Here is a 23,642-nt window from a genome sequence, read left to right as displayed (position 1 = left end):
ACCGCTGTTGTGGTGCCAGTACTGATTGGTCAATCACATTTTACAAAAAACTATTGCAGTGGCAATACAGCTGCCATGACAGCTCCTCACAAACCCCACTATGTATTCCTAAAAGCAAACGTGTGTTCTGGCCTGGCTTGGGTGACAGCACCGTCACCTGCGGACAGGAAAGATGTGGGTTCATACTCCATTTGAGCTCACATTCCAAAGCAGCCATGAGTACAGCACTGTTGAAGCTACTCTCTTTTGAATGACACTTTAAACCAAGGTCTCATGTACGATACGGTAGTGTAGTGATCAGGTTACTGGACGATTAATCCAGAGAACGCGAGTTCAAATCCCGCCACGGCAATGAGAATTTGAATTCAGTTTAAAAAAAAAACTTGGAAATAAAAAAATAGCTGGTATCAGTAAAAGTGACCATGAAGCTGTCGAATTGTATGAAAACCCAACTGGTTCACTAATGTCCTTTAGGGGAGAAAATCTGTCATCCTTACCCAGTTTGCCTATATGTGACTCCAGTCGCACACAAACGTGGTCGACTCTTAACTGCCCTCTGAAGTGGTCGAGCAAGCTATTCAGTTGTATCAAACCACTGCAAAGAATATTGAGACTAAAACTGGATGGACGACTCGGCTGTGACCTTGGCATCAAATCAGGACTTAAAGGCAACACCCAGCCCCGATTCGATGCCACTCCATTTCCTATCTTAGGCTATCCTCTCCTTACATCCCAAAATTCGCCTTGACTCTCTCCGACAAACCCACTGCCCCTGGACTCGGACCACAAAAGGAAGGAAAGAACTATAGGCAGCAACAAGGAACAAGAAAAAAGTAAAAATCAAACTAAAGAGAGAAGAATGTTGAGAAAATCCTGAAGTGGGAAAAGAGAGGGGGGAAAAAGCAAGAAGGTGGAATGAAAAAGGAGGCACACTCAGGTATCCACACGATACCTACAGCAGAATATTCTGGAACGGATTGAAGCACAGAGACGAACAGGCTTACAGAAAATATTTCAGATCCCTGCCTTCAGATACCCGAAATTCCTGCAACACTTCCATTGGTCCTGAAAATAGCAAATCTGCATAAACATTCTTTGGCAAACAATTTTATCTTACTAAGAGTCCATTGTTTAAGAAATGAAATAATTGATCACAAGTTAAATGGTATAAAATAAACTTCCTCACTGCATCTCATGTGCATTTTATTGCTCTTTCTGGTACAAGAATAGTCAACCTAAGAGAAAGTGAACTAAAACGGAGATCAAAGAAAGAGTGATACAATGCAAATGGGGAAAAACATTTCGGAACAAAATTACAAAGATGCTGCTGAATTATGAGTAAAAAGTTTTGCATTAATAGTGATCCAAGCAATTCTGTTACAAATTACATGGAGAGAGATTTACAAAAGTCAAGGCTTGGAGTAAAGTGGCCCAGGGGCCCAACATGCTGTGACTGGAAAGGATGAAACACACTTTCAGCTCCACAATTCTTCAAACTACACCTCGCTATCCAGTAGGGACATGCCAAGCGTGGGCCTGGACTTGGAGGGATAGCTTCCTAGAGCCTACACCCACTCACTGCCTGGAGGCGGTATCAACAGCAGTGCTGGCAGAAGCTAGAAGCAGGTCATCTACCTAGTTTTTCACTTGGAATTACCAGTGGTGAATAGGAGAAAGGAAAAATGATGCTATATAGATCATGGATGAAGCCCTGCAATGTTTTTCCTCAAGAATGTGCTTAAAATATACATACCTATCTATAAATATATATATATTTAAAAAAAGCGACTTTTTTTTAAAAACTCACCACACAGTGGCTGAACTCCTGATTGGGGCCACCCTCTGCGCCTTGTTTCTGAGGCTAGGCATGAAACAGAACATAAATTTGTTTAGCCTCGGATCCCAACACTCCCTGTTGCTCACTGCTTAGCCAAGGCTAAGCAAAGAAAGATCACATTTCAGCACCTGGCCTTGGAAATGTGGCAAGAGTGACAGTGATTATTCCAGCAACTATTGGGTGAATCCTTTTTAAAATAGCATTTTAAATACTGATTATTGTCTGAAGTATAAACATTCAATGGTCAGAGAATTATCCTCTTTCTGCTGTCTTAGTTTAAAGTTTTACCATGGTACTGGCACAGGCCTGGGATCCAGATGTTTATCTGCCTGTCTCTTCTTGGTCCAGGAATAGTGTAGGATCCAGGGAAATTGGGTAGGGGATTGGGGGGCCTGGGGACGGGGGAAGTAACTTGAAAACAAGGAGCAAACAGAAAAAATCAGAAAGAGGCTGGTTGATTTGGAATAAGCAGACGGTATAATATGACCAGATAATAAGCATGTCAGGTGTCTAAGGCAGGCCTCACTGCCACTGGGTTTGTAATCATGGTAATGTTAGCATCACTTTGCATAACAGAAGTCCAAAATTAAAGCAAGACTACATGAAATTTTGCAATGGACATCAACACCAATTATCTATTATTCTGCACATCCTTTAGATATTTTTTGAACTTCTAGATGAGGCAGGAATAACAGACTTGTTGTACTTTTGTCATCAATTAAGTAAGAACAGTTGTGAAAAAATGTACTTTCTTGTTCTAGACTAGTTCCAATGCAGATCTGTAAAGTAAAGATTAGAACAGGATTTTTTTTTGTTATTGGTTGAGATCAAGACCTCAGGTTTTTTCCAGCTTGCTTGGGTCTCTGTCACCCGTTCGGAGTTGGATAAAAGAAGTGTTGGGCAGCTCTGACTGTTGGAAATTACTTGCTACTTTCCCGGGTACAGGATCGCAGAATGAACTACATTCCACCATTGCCTGGCAAACAATTGCGTGTCTCCAACATCCTGTGCAAAAGTACTCAGAGGAAGCTTTGGCATGCTCCATATGGTTCAGGTGGATGCAGATCTGTAGCTTCCCCGCTCTGCCTCTGCTAGCACACCGAAGAGCATCAGAGAACCGCATTTGTTTGGTCTCCCATGAGCTGCCACTGGGTCTCCAGCTAGCTCGTAATGCAAAATATTTTTTCCAGGAATAGCAAATACAGGACAGGTGACAATCTTCATTAAAAACCTGCTTTCCTAGAACTACATAAGCTACCCGTCTGACCAGTATGGAGGCTTCTCTTACAATAGTGGCTCCTCTCTCTGGTCATATTTTATTTCAACATTTTTGATTAAACTCGTTTATCCAGTAACAATACAAAACAGTTTTATTGTTTTATCATTGGCCTAAATGTTCAATTAAACCTGCATAATCTTTGGGAATGACACAAAACTGATGATTTAATGTATTAGAGTGGGCAGGAATACAAACTTTCCCAATAACTCTTCCAGGGCACAGCTGAGCTCTGGGGCTGCGAGTTAGATCCCTCAATACTCAACAGAGCCCACTTCACTTTTGCCTTGCATCAGAGGTTGGCCTGGTTAATCTTAGTTTTCTATTCTGGGCTTTCGATTGGCCAAAAACCTTTCCTTCAAAGCACTTTTCAGCCTTTGAAGGTTGCTTCCATCTCCAAAATGGAAGATTTCTAACTTAGTTTTAAATACTTAAAAAGAGAGTTCAGAAAGATAGATAAGTTAGGTTAAATAAGGGGGAAAAAAGGTCAGAGATTAGGGAAGAGCATGACAGGGTAAGCAGAAATAGTGCTTAATTAAAAGTATATGCATCAAATGCTGATTTGGCATTCTGTTCCTAACATTTGACTAACTTTATTAGTGAAATATGTTTTTCTCCACCAGCATCTTGGGGTGAATCAGTGATCCCTGGGAGACAGGGATTTCCCTGGACCTGCTGTCAATTTAAGGGTTTATCATCATCATATGCAGTCCCTTGGAATCGAGGAAAACTTGCTTCCACTCCTGAAGTGAGTTCTTTGGTGGCTGAACAGAGCAATACGAGAGCCACAGACTCTGTCACAGGTGAGACAGATAGTCGTTGAGGGAAGGGGTGGGTGGGACTGGTTTGCCGCACGCTCTTTCCGCTGCCCGCGCTTGATTTCTGCATGCTCTGTGTTGAGACTCGAGGTGCGCAGCACCCTCTGGGATGCACTTCCTCCACTTAGAACGGTCTTGGGCCAGAGGCTCCCAGGTGTCAGTGGGGATATTGCGCTTTATCAGGGAGGATTTGAAGGTGTCCTTGTAGCGTTTCCGCTGCCCACCTTTGGCTCGTTTGCCGTGAAGGAGCTCCGAGTAGATCACTTGCTTTGGGAGTCTCGTGTCTGGCATATGAACTATGTGGCTTGCCCAGTGGAGCTGATCGAGTGTGGTCAGTACTCCAATGCTGGGGACGTTAGCCTGAATGAGGGCGCTGATGTTGCTGCGCCTATCCTCCCAGGGGCTATTAGGTCGTCGACTAATTCTCCAGCCAAGTACTAATAAACATTGGAGCGTGGACCCAAATCAGTTTCAAGTTCTCCATCTCAGCATAAAACATGCGGGAAAATCAGCTCAATGTGCTTAAAACTGCATAAAACCTCAAAGTAATTAAAGCTAAGTTTTAAACTTACAAGGACATTTATGAACCCACAGAAAACAGGACTACTTTATATAGCTCTGATGAACTACATGGTATATGTATCTTCTAAGGAAACAATCGAAATTATTTGAACACTAATCTGATTTTGGATTTCAGCTGACTCATGAGCAGTTCAAATCTTTCACCTTCACCTGACCCTTTCTGGTATTACTTCTTCAAAAGTCACAAGGGTGTTAATTACCCTCTTTGGAGAATTTTTGTGAATGTATTTCCTAGTAATCATCTCAATAACTTGGCAGTGGTTAGGTCACAAGCACTTCTGTATCATGGACATCCGACGTTGGGTGCACTGGGCAGTGGTGTAAACAGAGTTGATGTTGGCAAAAAGACCCAACACTGAATAAAATCAGCCTTCAAAATTCATAATATAGATAATTTAAAAAAAAAATTAAACACCTTGACATGATTTAAAAGACTCCAACTGCTTGAATGAGAACATCTACCTGTAACCCTAAATGACTTGACTGCCTGGTCATCACTCACAGGTATCCGTTATTCTTCACATTGTTGACTAAAAGTGCTGTTGGAGAACCAGACCAGATTCGGTGGTTTGCTGAAAATTAAATAACAGCAGCAGACCACATAACTCACAAGCAGCAACGAGACTTGCAAGTGATTTTGCCTTGCTATGTATCACTGTGCGCCTTTAGATTGCTTGTGCAATTGGAATATTTCAGCTGGAAGCAATGTAGCAGAAGTCAATCATTACGTTTACTGAACTATGATAAATGGCACTGTAGCTTTTAAAATATTCTACAGAAACTGAATAAATTATCTTCAGAAGGTTACAGAATATGCAATTTAAAATTGTGTACACAAATTACATCTCTTTACAGCAGGCCTTTATGAGCAGTGTCATTAAGTGTGGCAACACCACTGATGAAAACCTGCAGGGTAGTGTAATTTGAACACCAAATTTTAAATTGCACATGCTCTCCAGTCCTCTGAAGATAATGATCTGATTGCATAAGTAATCTAAAAGATATGTACTGCTACTAAAATACTTAGGAAAAATAGTACTTGAACCAATATGGTTTAACGATGCACCAATATGCTGCTTGTGCAATACTCTCGTTGCTCTCACTAGTACCACTAGTAACAGACATGTAACAGTACTTCACCACAGTGGCACAAATCAAAATTCTTGCTGCAGGCTCTCGATGGGTATGGTACTGGATTAGCAACCTCGAAGTTGTGAATTCAGATCCCACCATGGCAAATTATGAAATTGAATTCAATAAATCTGGTAATTTGTGGGCTGGCACCAGAAAAAAAAACTGACCAATGAAAGCTGCTGAATGTTTGCAAAGATATAACTGGTCCACTGCTGTACCAGGGCTGTGCACGTGACTCCAATCTTGGGCCACATGCTGACATTCAAAGCCCTCTGAAATGGTCATGCGTAAAAAAGATTGTAGAAAGCCCATTACTAGGGATGGCAATAAATGCAATGGCACTCCAATCCACAGAACAAAAAAAATCCAATTTTAGAAGGCGCAATATCTGCAACCCACGTCAAGGAAGGGTACGTTCATGTTAATTTTACAAAGACAGAACAACAATCGGTCTTGCTCCAAGCTTTCATATTTTCAATACAAATTTTGCAAGGCACAGTTACAATTAAGTATTTTTGGGAGACATTTATCATTCAATATTTAACTTGGTTCACAACAAACTAAGATGTTTTAAATAATAACTGGGATACATTGAAATGCAAAATCATGTGTAAAAGGAATAAATTGAATGAGCCAGAAATAAAAGCAGAGTATTCATTCTGTTCCTATTTAAAAAGATAGAAGTCTGAAGTAGTTAGTGGCTTAACACTTACCATATGTAGTGAAGTCACCAGGACCCGGTCCCGAATAGAATGGACCAGGAGGTGGCTGGACAGAATACTGCTGGGGGGGCCCCATGTATGGAGTTGCACTGGGGCGGAACTGTCACAAAAGCAAAAAACAAAATTAGTTTTTGTGCAAGTCAGTCTTTCCCAACAAAATGTTAAACTCTGCAGTCTGAAAAACTGATTTCAACTGATTTTCTGAAAAACGTATTGTAGCGTTACTTGAAACAACTGCGGGCCTACTGTCTGGTGCCGTAAATCTGTTACGTCTCTTTGTAACAGCCCTATCCACTTGATGAGAACATTTTGAAACCAAAGTTCACTAATCTACAACTGGTATAACAAAGGTCTTAAGTCAAAGACAGAGTATATGTTTCAGATCACTGGTAGCACAGATTCAAGAACCAGAACAAGTTGCTTTACCAGTAATTTGCAGCCAGTTGTCATTTCTCAAAGATTCCACTAGGTGGCTTAGCTCAAAGCTGAGCATCATTTCATGAAAGGGGAGGGGAATGAGGCTCACTTACCAGCAGAATAAACCTCAATTGCCTATTGACAGATTATAAAATTGTGAAAATTCTTACACATTATGCCTTTTTAGCATAGGAGGCACATCAGACAGAATCCCTTCTGCTTTTAACAGAAATCTAAACGTTCATTGTTTTTAGATATTCTGGAATAAACCAATCTGTATAATAAAACGCTATGTATAAGTTTTTAAATGGTCAATTCCTGTTATATAACTATTCAGATTTCCACAATAGGTATGTCACTTGTCAGGAATTCATAGTAATACTGTGATGATTTTTTAAAAAAATGCATTTAATTCAGTGAAAGATGACTCAATGTTTCACTTCACTTTAAATCAACTGCAGTTTGATGCATGGTTGATAACCAAAGTTACATTCAGGTGACCGTATACAAGTTAAACTTTCAGAAAAGCCTTGCTGAAAAAGAGAAACTTTATTAAAGACAAAAAAAGTGTGAAAAGAAACCAGACTATGCAAAGTGAACGATGCCAGGGCACTAATTGACTGAAGTACTGTCAATGATCGAGAGAGAAGAAACGGAGGTACTAATGGCATAACCATAACGTGTGCAGCGGAGATGGAGGGAACGGTGCATGAACAGGCCTCTTTGAAAAATGGGACAGCTCCTAGCGGTACTCTTGTTTGGACGACTGTCTATTCAATTGTGACCATTGGGAAACAACTGAAATTTTAATCAAGAAAATGGCTTGAATTAAGAATTCACCAGAGTTCATACGAGGCCTGTACATTTTGTACTCTAGGAACCTCATCAATATTCACCCCACCTTCGCCATCTACAAGAATCCTTTCTTGCCACTGGCAGGGAAGGCCGGTGCAGTGTCCTGCTTCCACAGCTTTGCCGAAGTCACACTCAACCAGTTGGTTTGAGAGCAGCGAAGTCAAAGTCACCTCTACTTATCACATCCCAGATCACCGTAACTGCAACTTGCAACTGTCATGTGGGAGGGCACAGTGGAGGAGGGAGGGGGGGGGGGAAGGGTTTAGGCCAACGATAAAATACACACCCGTAGCATAATGTGCTTGCACGCTTAAGTATTCTAATGCTGTAAACAGAAAAGTTACTTCTTGGAAAAATACGAAGTGTTTTTTTATATTATGAAGTGCATCATATACGTGTAAGAATTCTATGTGGGGGAAGAAATGATTGCCATGAGAAAAAATTTGAAGAATGTGGTACAGTTACTCACACAATGGGATAATTTTGAAGAAATTGCAACAAAAAAATCCCTTCATATTCTCAGATACACTGTCAGCACCCTTTGAACAGGTTCAATATAGTTTTGCTTGATATTAGCACAATAATCTCTATACACACACATACATATATTTCAAAAACAAAACGAGTACATCACTCTTCCACTTATGAAAATAAAGCCCATTCTTAATTCAAAGTTGCTCAATTCAAAATTTTGGATAGATAATTCATTTTTTTTAATGCAAAATAAGACTGAATTATCAGGAACAGACTGTAAAATGCAACATTCCAGCTGTGCAGCGGGGAAAGGGACACGCTTGACTAAAAGTACTTGGCACCCGAATCTGCACACTGACATGGGGCTCGCTGTAAAGATGACCATTACTTCTGGTTCAGATGATCAACAACAGCCTCTATTCTCTTACCGGGTTAGCGATATAATATGGAGCCTGAGGGGCTGGGGGGTATGGCACAGGTGGGTTCATCATTATTATGGGCCCTTGGCTGGGCGGATAGACTGCTGCCGTTGCAGTCTGTGTTCCTGGGCGCATGGAAGGATTGTTATTCGGTATGCTAGGTCTAGTTGGTTGCATCGGTGGTCTTTGAAAAAACTGCAGAAAAGAACAGAATGATAAATGTCAACAAACTTCCCTCAATGTATATGAAGACCATTCACAAAATGTAACTGTGTGTATTACATACCATGCATCCCCACCTTTCTAATCAAACTTTAAAAAATAAATCAGTGAAAGAGAAAAAGATTTCCATTCATGCGCTGCACTCAAGTTTAACACAAAAAAGCTCAATTCCTGGAAAGATGCTGTTCGCATGCAGTAGCCTTGGGCTGGTCACTTCCCCCAGCTGTGGTAATGGGTCCCAGCCCCAAGGGCAGCAGGAACACCAAGACCTAGATCAGCATTTGCAATGAGTCATGCAGCACTTGGTGGCAAATGCTCACCACTGGCGAACCCCACCATTCTAAGTGCCTTGCCCTGCAGGAGCACAGATCCCACCCGTTACGTCAGAGGAGCAATATCACAAGTTTGCACCCCCTGCTGCTCATAAGACAAACCAGGGCACATCTACATCCATCCATCCATCCATTCAAAAAGTCACATTAATGGCAAAGCCAGTTTGCGATCAATTCTAAATAGGTCGGCACTTGACTTTTCATGTTTATTTTGATGAATTTCAAATGAAAATCACAACAATGGATCTGTAACGGGCAATTTTCTTTCATTCTTCAAAAGCAATTAATGGCTTGTAGGTCTGCGAAGTCAAAGACTTCAATTTTAAACATTTCTAGGATAACTTGTAATATAACTGACCTGCAAAGATTTACGCACAAATTGGATGGCTGAAACATGCCTCCAAAACGTGAAAACAATAATTCTATTAATGCTGCCATGTGACTCTCTGCCCCATTTCCAGTATTTAGCAAAGTTAATTGAGAGGTTAAGTTACTTATCAGTTAATATTACCTGGATAGGTCTGAATCCTCCCTTCAACAATGAAGCGATCAGAGTAGCAGAAAAGAGAGAAAGCCAATGGAACACCTTATAGATCAGTAGGAAAGATCATGCTGTACGTACATTCAGAGTAACAGCCAATGATTTTCCACATTTAAGAGACCCGTTAAAGTTTCTCATTCCCTCTAGTACAAGACAAACCCAATGACCCAGACTGATACATTTTAGCCATGCAGTATACATTTTACAGTATATTTAGAAAGGCACAGAACCATCATTGAGCAGCAGTGAGAGGAACCATTCCCACTTATCTGCAGGTTGTGATAGGTGACTATGGAACGATCAAGGGTCTTTCCCAATAGTAATCGTGAAATAATACTACACTTCCTTTTAAAAACGTTATTCGATGATTTAAATCGATTTCCCACAATAGGGTGGAAAATCATTGGCTCCAAATATAGCTTCTTTATACTGGAGAAGGCATTTTAGTTCTTCCTACTAACCAGCAGCTTAAATTAAGATCTATGCTCAGTAAAGTATCAGAACATGAAGTTGAACATCATCATCACTATTTGACTGGAACAAATGATCACAAGGAGCATGCCTTTAGGCAAGACAAATATTTAATCATAGATCAAGACATTCAATGTGGCATGGTTTGACACCAGATGACTATTAGTTCAGGCAAACTAGCTCTGCTGTCTCTATGGAGCGTAGTATGTTCCAACTGATGTAGGGCAAGATATTCTATTGGGGCTGTTTTGTATTCGATGCGGTTTCCTATTTTACTCATTTCTTTTTCTTCCCAATCCAACAAGAACGAACTGTCAGTTCCTGAAGGATTTTAACCTCAAATCTCAGCTTGGAGCTTGCCCTTTCTTGTGAAAGAAATACTGTAGGACCTAGCTCTATTGCAGGAGTCCAGACTGAGACCCATTCAGTAAAGTGATTGCACTGAAAGTATAGCAAGTAGATGAGCCGTTTGCCTTCCTGACTCAGTCGCAATGCTCTCAAAAGGCATCCCTCAAAGGTTTCCTGACTGACCAGCACATGATCTTTAGTTGGGGGCGTACGAAGTGGCGGTGTTCTGTCTCACTCTGCCTGCCCGTGGAGGAAATTGCCACCTAGTACAGCAACCAGCTGGTCTCGTTGTCAAGATGCGTTCCACTTCACTCACTGGTACTTCAATTTGAAATGCTGTGGGTGAGTAGAGGTTATCTCTTCACTCCATGATAAGTTGATGACAACAGCAGCGGGTAATTTCCTCCAAAGTCAGGCTAAGTGGAGAGAAGCAGATCAGTGGAAATTTGCAGAAGAATGTGCTACTGGGTGGAGAGACTTTCAGGAGCACTGGACTCAAACGTTCAGTCAGATATTTGAAATGGCCTTCAGAGTTTAAGTTGGGGAGCGACACTGGGTTGAAAATACAAACCTCAAGAATAAAAATGACAAATTTATTTATAATAAAGTTTTTTTTTCATCTTTCAAATGCACCTGCATTATCTATACTAAGTTGCCTGTATGAAGAAAATAGTTTTGTCTAGGATTTCAGTAAAACAAATAAAAACTTGTGATGATTTCATGCAGCTGTGCTGTGAGTATATCAACAACGAGCAATAAAATGATAGATTATGTCCTCCTCCCAAATAGTAGTGGTGTCTGGAGAGCATATTGGGCTCTAAAACACGAGGGTGGTGATGTGCTAGTGGTTATAGCTCGGTCACTGCTGGTGACAGCATTTTGCTAAGTTAATGCCAGCACACAAAAAGCATATTTGCACAGCATTGAAGCGTAGCAGCTTTCGTGTAATACTTGTTACCGTGTACTGGTACCAATGTGCAAAGTAAGCTGTGTGACAACAGCGACCATCACATCAGTGGCTGGACTTCAAGGCAACAGGTCACAATTAGTCAGGCTACGCTGAAAACATGAAACTTCTTGAAGTCCATCTCAAAAGATTACATTTGGTTTCAACTGCAAAATTATTTGCTTTTTGTCGTGGATTTAAACATAGCAGCCGAACTCTCGATTGCTTTGCAGTCTTCACTTTGTAGCTCTGATTAATAATAGCAGTTTATCTACCATGGGGATCCTCAGCAGCTAATTAGCAGCATGTGCTAAAGACAAGAAGTAATGTCAAATTAAGGCTTTGGAATAACAGCAGAAAGGTGAACCCAATTTAAATGGTTAAGAATTTTTACCAGTTGGCAACATCCTGAATGGTGCAGTGGCAGCACTAAATTCACACCCACAATTCTGCATACAACAAATTCACAATCTCAGCTAGACTAACAAGGGGACAGAGGATCCAACCAGAGAAATAAGCAACGGGCAAATCACCCGCAATTCCCAAAAGAGGGACATCGACAGAGGTCTGGGTGCAGGTCACTCGTTTGCCTCCTTCACTAGGGATTGGTGTGCAGCATGGGGGTACAAGGCGAGAGAGACAGGTTAAAGTCCGAACGATGTACGAGGATGGGAGCAAAATTAATTCATGACAAATTGTTAATTTTGGACCAATCCAGAACGTCTGAACAGTTTTGGAACTAAAGTACATTGCAGAACCAATGCATTTAAAATGGTATTTTTTGATGTTTTTAACAACACATCCAGTTTCATTATTATAGTGGAGATCTAGTACCCTAAACTTGATATCCCTGGTTGAAACAAAAGAACCGCCTTAAAGGAGAGAACTTTTTGCCACGTTCCTATAAACCTAAATAGGCCAGGGCAGTGTAAGCTTTTGAGAGCAATGAGGGGACATGTTCACTCCTATATTCTTTTATCATCATGGGTTTCATCAAATTAATCAGGAAACGGGTTACAGGAACAATGAACATGCACTTAGAATAAATCTATTTAATAACTGCACACTGGTGGGGTAACAAGGTATATTGTGATGCAACAATCTGCTGACCACTGCAGATTTAGCTTTGGGCTTAGCTGCAACCTTTGAGGTCAGAGAAAGGAAGACTGGCAAATTCACTGGGAAGATAAAGCTCACAGACTAATTAAGTTTCAGATAATGTGTTGCCGTGACTTTCATACCAATGTAAAGTGAAGTGAACTAATTTAAATATTATGTATTGGCTGATGAGAGACAGTCTTCCTCTATTTACAAGGAAACGAGCTGTTCCAAGAACAGCCAGGAAAGCCAGTGATCATTATCACTACAGAAGCTTCGCAGGGCTCAGCACATCTGTACTTGTTTAATATTGAAGAGAAACATGGAGGCAGGATGCCAACATTTTTACATTGCTGCTCATCACAAGTGATTATATACCCCAGTGTAAGTGCCAAATTCGAACATGCGTCATATCTGGAGACTGGAGACTTAACACATACTGCACCCTAACAATGGTAAACAGATCATGATGGGACAGCTTGTTTTTCCTGGTTAGATACAATGCAGTCAAATCTCAGATTTATTACTTGTTATTCCAACCTGCAATTCCTGTTGGGCACCGCATCAAAATTCCCCCAGGTGGTTGTGAATTGGGTGATAATGACTGCCCATCAAGCGAGTTGAGACAGTTACTAAAGTAAGTTGCTAAAAGAAACGGAGTGGTTATTTGCAACAACTTGTGTGTCCTTCTGCGCATGCGCGCCTTAGACCCCGCCCTCTTTTTGCACATGGGCGCTTGATCCGGTCGCGCATGCGCAGTGTGACCTGAGGATGGCGGAAATGGAGCCAAACCACGAACCGCGTGGAGCTCATTGCCGCTGGAGCGGTTTCAAGGGCTTTTGGATTATCTCCAGAACTTTAGCCTACAATATCACTGTGATTATCTACACGAACATTTTGGCAGCCTTCTGTGGGAGAGAAAAAGAAAATTGGAGGTGGGGAGAGACTGGGGCGGGGGGGTGGGGGGAAAGAGAAGATGGAGAGAGAGAGAGAGAGACTGGGTGGGGGGGGGGGGGGCAGTGACATCATTGGAGCAGATGAAATCCAGAAGTCATGACACGGTCACTATTCACTTCATACCCAATAAACCCATTAACACACTGACGCGCGCACACACAATGCCCATCTATGACATGGCAGGGGGTAAGGTGGGGAACTTGGGCTGGGATAGGGCAGGAACTTGGGCGGGGTGATGGGGGTGAGGAAGGAAGATCTTAATCTGAGAGAGTGAGCTCTCTTTGGTCTGGAGTCAGCAGTCAGAATGGCTCGAATTTCACTTTGCAAAGTGACTGATTACATTGGCAGAGTGGCTATAATTACACATTTCAGAAAAACTGCTCTCCAAGGGGACCAATCAGGTCATGTGATCAAGGGGATCCAATCAGAGCATTTTACTGCTGCAAATAAACATGCCTTGAAAGAAGTGCCTCGCTATAGGAGGAAGATATTTTGGGGAAGGCAGGGCAACTCAAGTACGTTTTAATTCCCCTCCTTAACAACAGACACACGTAGCTGCATTTATGCTGGCACTGTTTATATTCGGATTTCTAGACAAGGGAGACCATGAGCTCCATTGAGCTGGCCCCCATGATTTATGCAAGTGAACGTGGCTCCCTTATCCCAGCAACAGACTCATAAACCCCACACCAAACTAGGTTTACAAGTCGGCATTAGGTTAGGGTAGTGCAATTTAGCAGCGGAAACATTGGAGCTGGCTCCGATGACATCTGCCTAGAATCCAAATGAGAACAGTAATGATATAAAAGCAGCACTTGGCAGTGATCCACACTGTCCTACCTTCACAAGTGGGGAAGGCTCAGTAGGCAGCCTCTCTTTTGCCCTGGGTGGGGGAAAAGAGTTAGTGGTAACCTGTAATTTTCAGATCACTTCATGAAGTTTCAGGCGTTTAAAAATAGTTTGCATGATGCAGTGCATCTTTCAGATGTCTATCAATATAGTAGGATTTGGACTATGCAGTGAATTGCTCAAGGACTAATTAGTGTGACATGACAACAGGTTGCACTTAACTATGTAATCTATTGCCTTGAAGAAACATGGAATGGGCAGAGCAGCACTTTGTTTGCTGCACCACTGAGTTACAGGTAGCAGGTTTATGCCCAGAGTTTCAGTTTCCAATCCTACCATCTCAAGAAGGACCTGAAAGGCAAGTACCTTTCACCCCCACCCAATAGAAAGTGGCAAAAAAAAACACAACACTGGAAAGTTAGTAATGAAGACAAAATCTTAGTTGCTGGTCTGGGAAACAGAGTACTAACAAGGGAAAGAGGTAGCTTTACTGGCCCTAGCAGGGGAAAAAATGTCAATAAAATGGGGTTGCATGATTTTGCATTAAAAATAAAATTGTTCGTATGCTTTTTATGAAGTAGGAACTTAGATTCCAGCTGCTTGTAGGCACAGCTCATGTATGACAAATGCAGCAGAAAGGCAGGAAAAAGCTGCTGAAAAAGAGAGAAATCATAAACTCATTACTATGTCTCGGGGTTACATGAACAATACCTCAACCGTGTGGTACAAATTTAGATCATTCTGACAGACACCTAGACTGAATAGGCAGCTGCAAGGGATATTTATTTATCATACATGATAAATAAATATATATTATACACAAAGATTGTACTTTTAACGTAATCATTGTGCTTACCAAAAAAAGATGTTTTCTTAAATTGAAGTGATACTAAAAACAGATCAATATAATAAGCATGCGTAACTCTATTCTTTAGGCAACATTCTGTTTGAAAAAGGCGATACTGACCTTCCATATATTTTTCAACTGTTCTGTGCTATGTATGGCTATTATGTTCCTGTGGATCAGCTTTTGGGCTTAGACAATTTTTGAAAACCGAATGTACCTGTTGAAAAATGTCAGTACACTAGGGTAGCTACAGAACCAGTACTATGAAAACATTAACATCTGAAACTTAACCTGGAAGGAGGATCACAGGACACCACTCACCCAACACGTGGGGACGACGTCATAACTCAACAACAGCAGTCATGGAATTCATCCTCAGTCATTAGATAAAAGTGGTATCTTGAACTTCCCAGTATGAGATTCCATCCATTAGAATGAAAAAAAACTTCTCTACCCCTGCCCCACTTTGTAGGTAGGCTATAACTGATTATATAAACATGACGAATGTGTGCGTGAAGGAATGGCGAAGAAATAAAATCTCATTATGCTGGTCAATGCTATCATATGAGAAATTCCCCTGTACGTTCAGGGAGGAATTACACAGTTTAGTTAACATTTGTGGACAAAGGAATTGAATACAAACTCATTAAGAGCTTATACGATATTGCACGGCTTGATTCCCAGGCTGAAATGTCTAAAGTGGAACTGCCTAATACTGGTAAACGCATCATACAGATATAGCTCACGTCTTGTGTATTGATCTAAACTACTGTGAAATTCTGAAGGTTTAAAGGAAAAAAAAATGTTGTGTAGTCAAATTAGTCCAAACTGCTGCCATGAGGAGGATCAGGCACTTGGTCTTCATAGTGGCTAAAAATGTTTCCTTTTCCCTTTTTGGGTCACTTGCTACTGCACATCTTGAACACAGGAGGGGAGGACAATTTGAGCCCTGTGCACATCAGTACCACACTGGATCAGCATTTTGAAGGTGCAGCTTAAGTTACCCGCAAAATAAAACTTGAAAAAAATCAACAGGATTTAAGCACTTCACCGTAGGGAATATTTTCAAATCGTCAGGAACGTGGGCATCGCTGGCAAGGCATTGGTTTATTCCCCATCTCTAGTTGCGTTGAGAAGGTGGAAGGCTGTCTTTTTTAAACTGCTGGTAACAATTTGATACAACCGAGTGGCCACTTCAAAGGATAGTTAAGAGTCGACCACATTGGTGTGCAACTGGAGTCACATATAGGCCAGACTGGGTAAGGACGGCAGGTTTCCATCCCTAAAGGATTAGTTGGGTACGTATGACAATCCAACAAATTCATGGTCGCTTTTACTGATACCAGCTTTTTATTATTTCCATGTTTTTGTTATAAACTGAATTCAATTCAGATGGGATTTGAACTCATGTTACCGAGATTATTAGCCCAGGACTCTGGATTATCCAACAACTACACGACCGTACTCCAGTGATAATATAAAATATGAAAGTGAGGAAACCAGGACCAAATTTAAGCAAATCACATCACAGAACTCAATCAGGAATGAACTATATTTTAAGTGGGATTCATGTAAGGTGCTCCATTATCAAATTCGTTTTCTTTTTCTCCCCTCTTCTCCATGCATGACTCCTGCTAGCTTAGGGATTCCCTTCTGTGCCTTGCCCAAGTAGCCATTCATGTGCAAGCCTACACAGTGAGTGTGAGCAGCCTTTTCCACTTGACAACAGGTAAAACCAATGCTACCCTCACCTGGTATCTACACAAGTGCACTTTCCAGCAAGGGCAACGATCAGGAGCGGGAACTCAAAGCAAGATTCAGCAGGTGCTGGAAATCTGAACAAAAACAGAAAATGGTGGAAATGCTCAACACGTCAGGAGAGAACAGACAAGTTCATGTTCCAGGTGTGGCTCCTTAAAGTCGGTGCCGTGATGACAGGACCACAGCTGAAATGTTAACTTTGTCTGCCCTCTCCATGCATGCTGCCTGACCAGCTGGGTGATTCCAGCATTTGCTGGTTTTGTTTAAAGAGTGGGAACCCTGGCCGATTTGTGCCCCTCACTCACCCAGGGACACTAAGCACCATTGTAGCACTCCTCCACCCCTATATCCTGGCTGAGTGCAGCAAATTGAACGTAGGTGAGGAATAAATCATGGGACCTTCTGGTCTGCATGGCTCAGTTACATTGTTTATACTAACTAAGCAACCGGGGGGCTTCAATCTGCGTCCTAAATGAAGCAACAGCTTAAAAATGTCAGTGGTGAAAATGCTTCCTTCCGAGTTGGGAAGAGGGGAAGGAGTTACTTAAAATTGACAGCGCACTCCAGGAACATACAAAGATTCCACCCCCCACCCCCTCGACAGGTTAATATAAATGATTCTACTAAAAACCGAATCTCCTGCTTTTCATTGTTAATGGTTTTCATAGCATGTGTGAAGTTTTGGTTTTTCATTCAACAGCCACTTTGCATTCAGAATTTACTTAAACCCTCCTGTGAAATCCACTCAAACCACGAGAAAGAACAGGTCATGGGTGGCAGCAAGATACATTTCCACAGGTGAATATCTCATCGATGGAGGTATTTTTCACAGCTCAGCTGTTGTCCATGACATATTCTATTTATCCCGCACACCTTTAAAATCATTTTGGAAAGTTATTTTTTTTAAATGACAGGTGTGAAGGTATTAAAAAATGCCTGATCCCCAGATCACACAAGTGTCACCAGTAACCCCATGCAATTTAGCATAGGATTTGCATTGCAAAATTGAGAATAGCAAATAAATGTCCACAGTTGAAAAAGGTAAAACCATAGAAGATCACCATCACCCCTTTATTAGCCTTAAAAGGTAGTTCCAAAAACTGATCAAACATATCAACCATTGCTCGACTGAAATGACAAGTGTCTGCAATTGCTTTTAGGTATTTGCAAATTGAAAAATGCTCACGTAAATTACTAAAGCAGTATCTGAACAGGCTGCATGAAAAACTCAAATATGAGTGACCGTTTTACTGAAGGAGAACATTTTTCTAGAGTTGCTGGTAAGTTTAAAGAGTAGTGTCCCAAGGCTGAAACCTCTCAGAGCCTTTCTCCACCACTGTATGCCCAGTCATTGTCAAACTGTTCTTCAAAAGGAAGTCCTCTTCTCTAAACTGTCACGCGTTGCAACATCCCTCAGTTCATGTACAATGATGCGGATTAAATAGTGTAGATTACTAAATAGTGTAGATTACTAGATAGTGTAGATTACTAGATAGTGTAGATCACAGCTGTAACATTTTCAACTTCACAAGATTAAATTTTATCTTTGCATCAAATGTGTAACTGTTTTATTGTATCTAACTTGTCAGCCGGAGGAGGCAGCAAAAGCGACAAGCTCAACAAGAATTCAAACATCTTGCGTGCTTTAACAGTAAAGGGAATGTCACCGCTTCTGTCATCACAATGGAAAACAAAGGCCAACAGAATGCACACTGCAGGTCCAAAAACCTGAGATTCAAAAGTGGGCAATGAAAAGTTTTTTTTTAATTCCCTATACCGTGATTATAGAGTGACCTTTCTAAAATTCTCAACAAAATTTTTATAAAACCATTACTTTTAAATATCAAACTTGGGATTCAAATGACATAATTCTATAGTGCACCTGACATACAGGAAGGCATCTCAAAAAATGTTTTCGCAGGTAGCAGACAAAACTGGGGGAGCAAACAAAGATTGGAGGAGGGGAGCAAAAATTACAGCGGGAGGGGTTTATAGCAAACCGTTAAAAGCAGGGAGGGAAATGGTAAAGCAGACATGATTAGCGAAGGAGCTTCAAATGGTAGAGTGAAGCGACTGAGTGCGCATGTGGAGACATACAGCCAGACCTCTCGGAGGTAGGGCGAGACAAGGTGGCGGAGAGATTTAAAGGCAAGGATGAGAATCTTGAAATAAGTTTGCTGGGCGTGGGACTCAACTAAAACAAGCAATAGTAGTTTTATATACTTTATAGGTAAAGGCACAGATGACAGGGGTCAAGAAGCTGGCAAGGAGAGCATTGGAGAAATCAATCATCAAGAAACAAAACTTGGGAACAAATGCCAAGGTTCCACGTCTTTGGACTCAGCTTAGTGGCAACTGGCTGATACCCCCAAAGACAAATAGGGCAGGAACCTCAATAGTTCATTTTTTGGGGGGTACTTAGCTAGAGAAATTTTCTTTTCATTCAAGTCTTATATCGAAGAGGCACTTGGAATGCAGAAATGGTTTTGAGAATCGGTGGATGAGATGAAGTTAGGGGTGGCCATCATTGCCATACATGGAAGCTGAACCTGTGCTTCCAACTGATGTCACAGAGGGGCTGCTTGTAAATCTTGTGACTGAGCAGAAGACAGATTAGTGTGTCTATAATGGAGTGATGGGAGCACAAATGTGAGGCAAAGAAATGTTTCAAGATTTTGAAATGGGGAAAAAAAATGAAGATATGCTGTTAACCAGAGTAGACCGGTTGAGTGTTTTTTTCTTAAAGTTCATGATAATGGCAGTTTTGAAGGAAGTAACGACAATGCTGAAGGTTAGAGACAGGTCGATTATGGCTGAGGGGAGGAATTTGGATGATCAGGAGCAGGGATGGGAAGGGATCGAGGGGAAAAGCTGATGAGTTCCGTGGACATATCAGTTTAATGGGGGTCAGGAGAAGATGCTGAGAAACTAAAGAATATGGAGGTTTCCTCAGGGAGAGGGCAGGGCTGGACTCAGAAGAGGCAGAGGCAACTAAGCAGATAGCTTTGATTTGGGGAAAAAAGTTCTTCAGTTAGTCTTGGACATGAAGATTCAAGATGTGGTGCACATATTGGGTGCAATCATATGCAATGCAGGTGGAGTTGTCCAAAATGATCCTAAAGTAGCAGGAAGATTTGGCAATGGAAGGGGAGCAACGGAACAGTTTCAAGTGGTTTAGCCATATCTGCACACGTAGGCCAGTTTGCTTGTCACGTGTGTATTTATGTCCATGGATTTGTGGACACAGAAGTGACTGGGATCTAAGGGGACACGAGCATCAAAAGTGGAGACCCAATTCTGGAGGTGTCAAGTCATCATGGCTTTGAATTATAATTCCTGAAGATAATATTACACCTGTACTGGCAGCACTGAAAGCTTTTACAGCCTTCAGCACAATTTCAGTACGTAATATTCAGAAAACTAGAAAACGTTTTTCTATGAAGCATTGGAGAAGGATCTAAAAAAAATAATCACAATTTTGTAAATTAATTGGAAGAAAATCGAATAATCTATATCTTGGTCAAGAAAAAGGCTTCCAGTCTTCTAAAGGATCAACTATACAGTGCATGGACAGTCGATAAGTCCCAACTATCAACTTTGACTTTTTAAAATCATGAATGAAAAATAACGCAGCCGGATCCACTCCTCATCCAGCAACTCAGAGTGCTGGAAAGGGGCAAGTTAAATCATTTCAACCAGTTGTAGCTAACTGACCATCAAACTTAATTATTTGGTGGCCAAAAGGGATGCTGCTGGAACACCATCTTGGAACATATGAAGCCAGTTTTTGTAGCTTGAAATCAGTTGCCACTGAAGCAAATTTCAACAATTTTTGATGATCAGATGCTATTCTGATCTTTAGCCGAAGGATTCCCTTCCCCATTTAATAACTGCACTGTTTGATCAGAAAGGTTAGAACTACTCATTAAGGCTAAATTTTAAATGGCACAAATCCAGATGTATGAAGTGAATGGGGTAAATACCTGGTGGTGGGCAGCCCGAGGCCCTGCTGCGAACTGAAGAGAAGTAAGAAATACACAAGGGAAAGGCACACAGAGTCAGCAAGAACGCAAGGACAGACTAGAAAACTCAAAGCACAGGCATTAAACCACAGTTCTAATATACGAGTACTTCAGGTCACTAAACACATTACATTAGGTCAAAAAAAAATCAAAGCTTTCCACAAATCAGAATTACAAGGCAGCATTTCCATCATATTTCTAGTAAATTATAACCAAATATCTGAATACCTCAATTTATTATCTGCAATAATTTTCAACTTTGATGCACTGTTTTTATACAATTTCTCTATGAAATATGTATTTTTGGTACATATAGAATTACTTAAAACGATCATGACACTAAAAATAGAAGAAAGTGCATAGCAACGGTTACTAAATTGGAGCTCCTCATATCCCAGTTTCATTTGGGGGCTTATATGGTTGGGAAACTATCTAGTTATAAGTAGGCCAATTAGATTAGATGTTTTAGTAAGCTTAGAAGCAATGAAGTTGCAGACAGAATTTTTTTATAACATACTGCTTGCTTGATATCCATATACTCAAAGGCTTGAGTTTGAATCCTGGCGACATTCAAGCTCACTTCCGCCTTTAGCCAAGTGAGAACATTAGCCAATTTTTGTCTGAGTTACTGATTTCAGCAGGGAGAGGAGAGTCAGTTCTGTCGAGAAGCGTACGTCCTAACCAATCACAGCATGGCGTCTACAGCAGCTATGGAGAGAGAAAAAGCCCACCAGACTCTGCTGCTGCTCTCAAGTAAAATAAAGTGCGTTAAAGATGGTCATTTCAAAAGAGAGACAGAAGGGAAAAATACTGCGATCTGATTTTCTAGATAGATCAAGAAACCGTATTCTATTGTTCAAATTGCATGCAGAGTGTTGAGGCAGAAATTCCATTAAGCTTAAAAATGAACTTTGGAAGCAGCATCAAATCGAAGGAGAGGCAATTTCTTCGAATACCTTAGGTGAAAAAGCGAATCTGCTTCCCTTACATTACCTTCTGGAGGTATGTTTTCCTCATTCAGAGAGTATATGCGAATAGAATTGAATGGGGAATCAACTGGGTGGGTCACTATTTAAGACTCTGGTTCCAAACTGGAACCATTATGGCTGTTTAATGTCAGCTGTGGCTCAGTGGGCAGCACACTCGCCTCTGTCAGAAGGTTGTCGGTTCAAGTCCTGCTCCAGGAACCGGAGCACAAACATAAAATCTAGGCTGACACTCCAGTGCAGTGCTGAGGGAGCGTCTTTCCGACGAGACGTTAAACCGAGGCCCCGTCTACTCTCTCAAGTGGAGGTAAAAGATCCCATGGCACTATTTCGAAGAGGAGCAGGGGAGTGATCCCCAGTGTCCTGGCCAATATTTATCCAACAACAACTTGTATTTATATTGCGCCTTTAACATAGTAAAACGTCCCAAGGCGCTTCACAGAGTGTTATAAGGCAAAACAAACAAATTTGACACACAAGAAAAATTTACGGCAGAAGCTTGGTCAAAGAGGTAGGTTTTAAGGAGCGTCTTAAAGGAGGAAAGAGAGGTAAAGAGGCAGGGAGGAATGGCCAGAACTTGGGGCTGAGGCAGCTGAAGGCATGGCCACCAATAAATGAGCGGTTATAATCAGGGATGCTCAAATGGGCAGAATTTGAGGAGAATGGACATTTTGGGGGATTGTGGGGCTGGAGGAGATGAGAGAGAGATGGGGAGGGGCGAGGCCATGGAGAGATTTTTAAACAAGGGTGAGAATTTTGAAATCAAGGCGTTGCTTAACCGGGAACCAATGTAGGTCAGCGAGCACAGGGTTGCCAAGTTTTGGACAACCTCAAGTTTATTTAGGGTAGAACGTGGGAGGCCAGCCAGGAGCGCATTGGAGTAGTCAAGTCTAGAGGTAACAAAGGCATGGTTGAGGGTTTCAGCAGCAGATGAGCGGAGGCAGCGGCGGAGACAGGCAATGTTACAGAGGTGGAAATAGACGGTTTTAGTTATGCCGCGGATATGTGGCTGGAAGCTCATTTCAGGGTCAAATATGACACCTAGGTTGTGAACAGTCTGGTTCACCATCAAACAGATGCTAGGGAGAGGGATGGAGTCAGTGGCTAGGGAACACAGTTTGTGGCAGGGGCCAAAGACAATGGTTTCAGTCTTCAAAATATTGATTTGGGAAAAAATTTCTGCTCATCCAGTACTGGATGTCAGACAAGCAGTCTGACAATTGGGAGACCATGGAGAGGTCAAGAGAAGCGGTGGGGAGGTAGAACTGGGTGTTGTCAGCGTTCATGTGGAAACTAACGCCGTGTTTTCAAGGGGCAGCATATAGATGAGAAATAGGAGGGGCCAAGGATAGATCCTTGGGGGACACCAGAGGTAACGATGCGGGAGTGGGAAGAGAAGCCGTTGCAGGTAATTTTCTGGCTATGATTAGAGAGATAAGAATGGAACCAGGCGAGTGCAGTCCCACCAAGCTGGACGATGGTGGAGAGGCGTTGGAGATGGATGGAGTGGTCAACTGTGTCAAAGGCTGCAGACAGGTCAAGGAGGACGAGGGGGTTAGTTTACCTTTGTCACAGTCACAAAAGATGTCATTTGTGACTTTGATAAGAACCGTTTCGGTACTGTGGCAGGGGTGGAAACCAGATTGCAGGGATTCAAACATGGAGTTCAGGGAAAGATGGGCACGGATTTGGGAGGCGACAACACATTCAAGGACTTGAGAGGAAAGG

The 23,642-nt window shown here is 41.6% G+C and overlaps 1 protein-coding gene across 23 annotated transcripts in view; it reads right to left on the bottom strand.

The window, feature by feature from the left end:
* Window positions 1-23,642, bottom strand: part of LOC139228773 (eukaryotic translation initiation factor 4 gamma 3-like) — a 335,585-nt gene that overhangs the window by 163,206 nt on the left and 148,737 nt on the right. For 17 of the 23 annotated variants that reach the window (XM_070860122.1, XM_070860138.1, XM_070860137.1 and 14 more), the window contains 5 exons: window positions 20,890-20,922; window positions 9,600-9,620; window positions 8,544-8,729; window positions 6,361-6,469; window positions 1,808-1,861 (listed from right to left, as the gene is read on the bottom strand). In XM_070860122.1, the coding sequence (XP_070716223.1) occupies window positions 1,808-1,861; window positions 6,361-6,469; window positions 8,544-8,729; window positions 9,600-9,620; window positions 20,890-20,922 (403 nt within the window). Of the gene's footprint in view, window positions 1-1,807; window positions 1,862-6,360; window positions 6,470-8,543; window positions 8,730-9,599; window positions 9,621-15,265; window positions 15,329-20,889; window positions 20,923-23,642 lie in introns of those variants that run through there. The other 6 variants (XM_070860130.1, XM_070860120.1, XM_070860126.1 and 3 more) reach the window with 5 other exon arrangements.

This window comes from Pristiophorus japonicus, chromosome 18, assembly GCF_044704955.1.
Source record: "Pristiophorus japonicus isolate sPriJap1 chromosome 18, sPriJap1.hap1, whole genome shotgun sequence".
NCBI lineage: Eukaryota > Metazoa > Chordata > Chondrichthyes > Pristiophoridae > Pristiophorus > Pristiophorus japonicus.
This window is presented reverse-complemented; position numbering and strand designations above follow the sequence as displayed.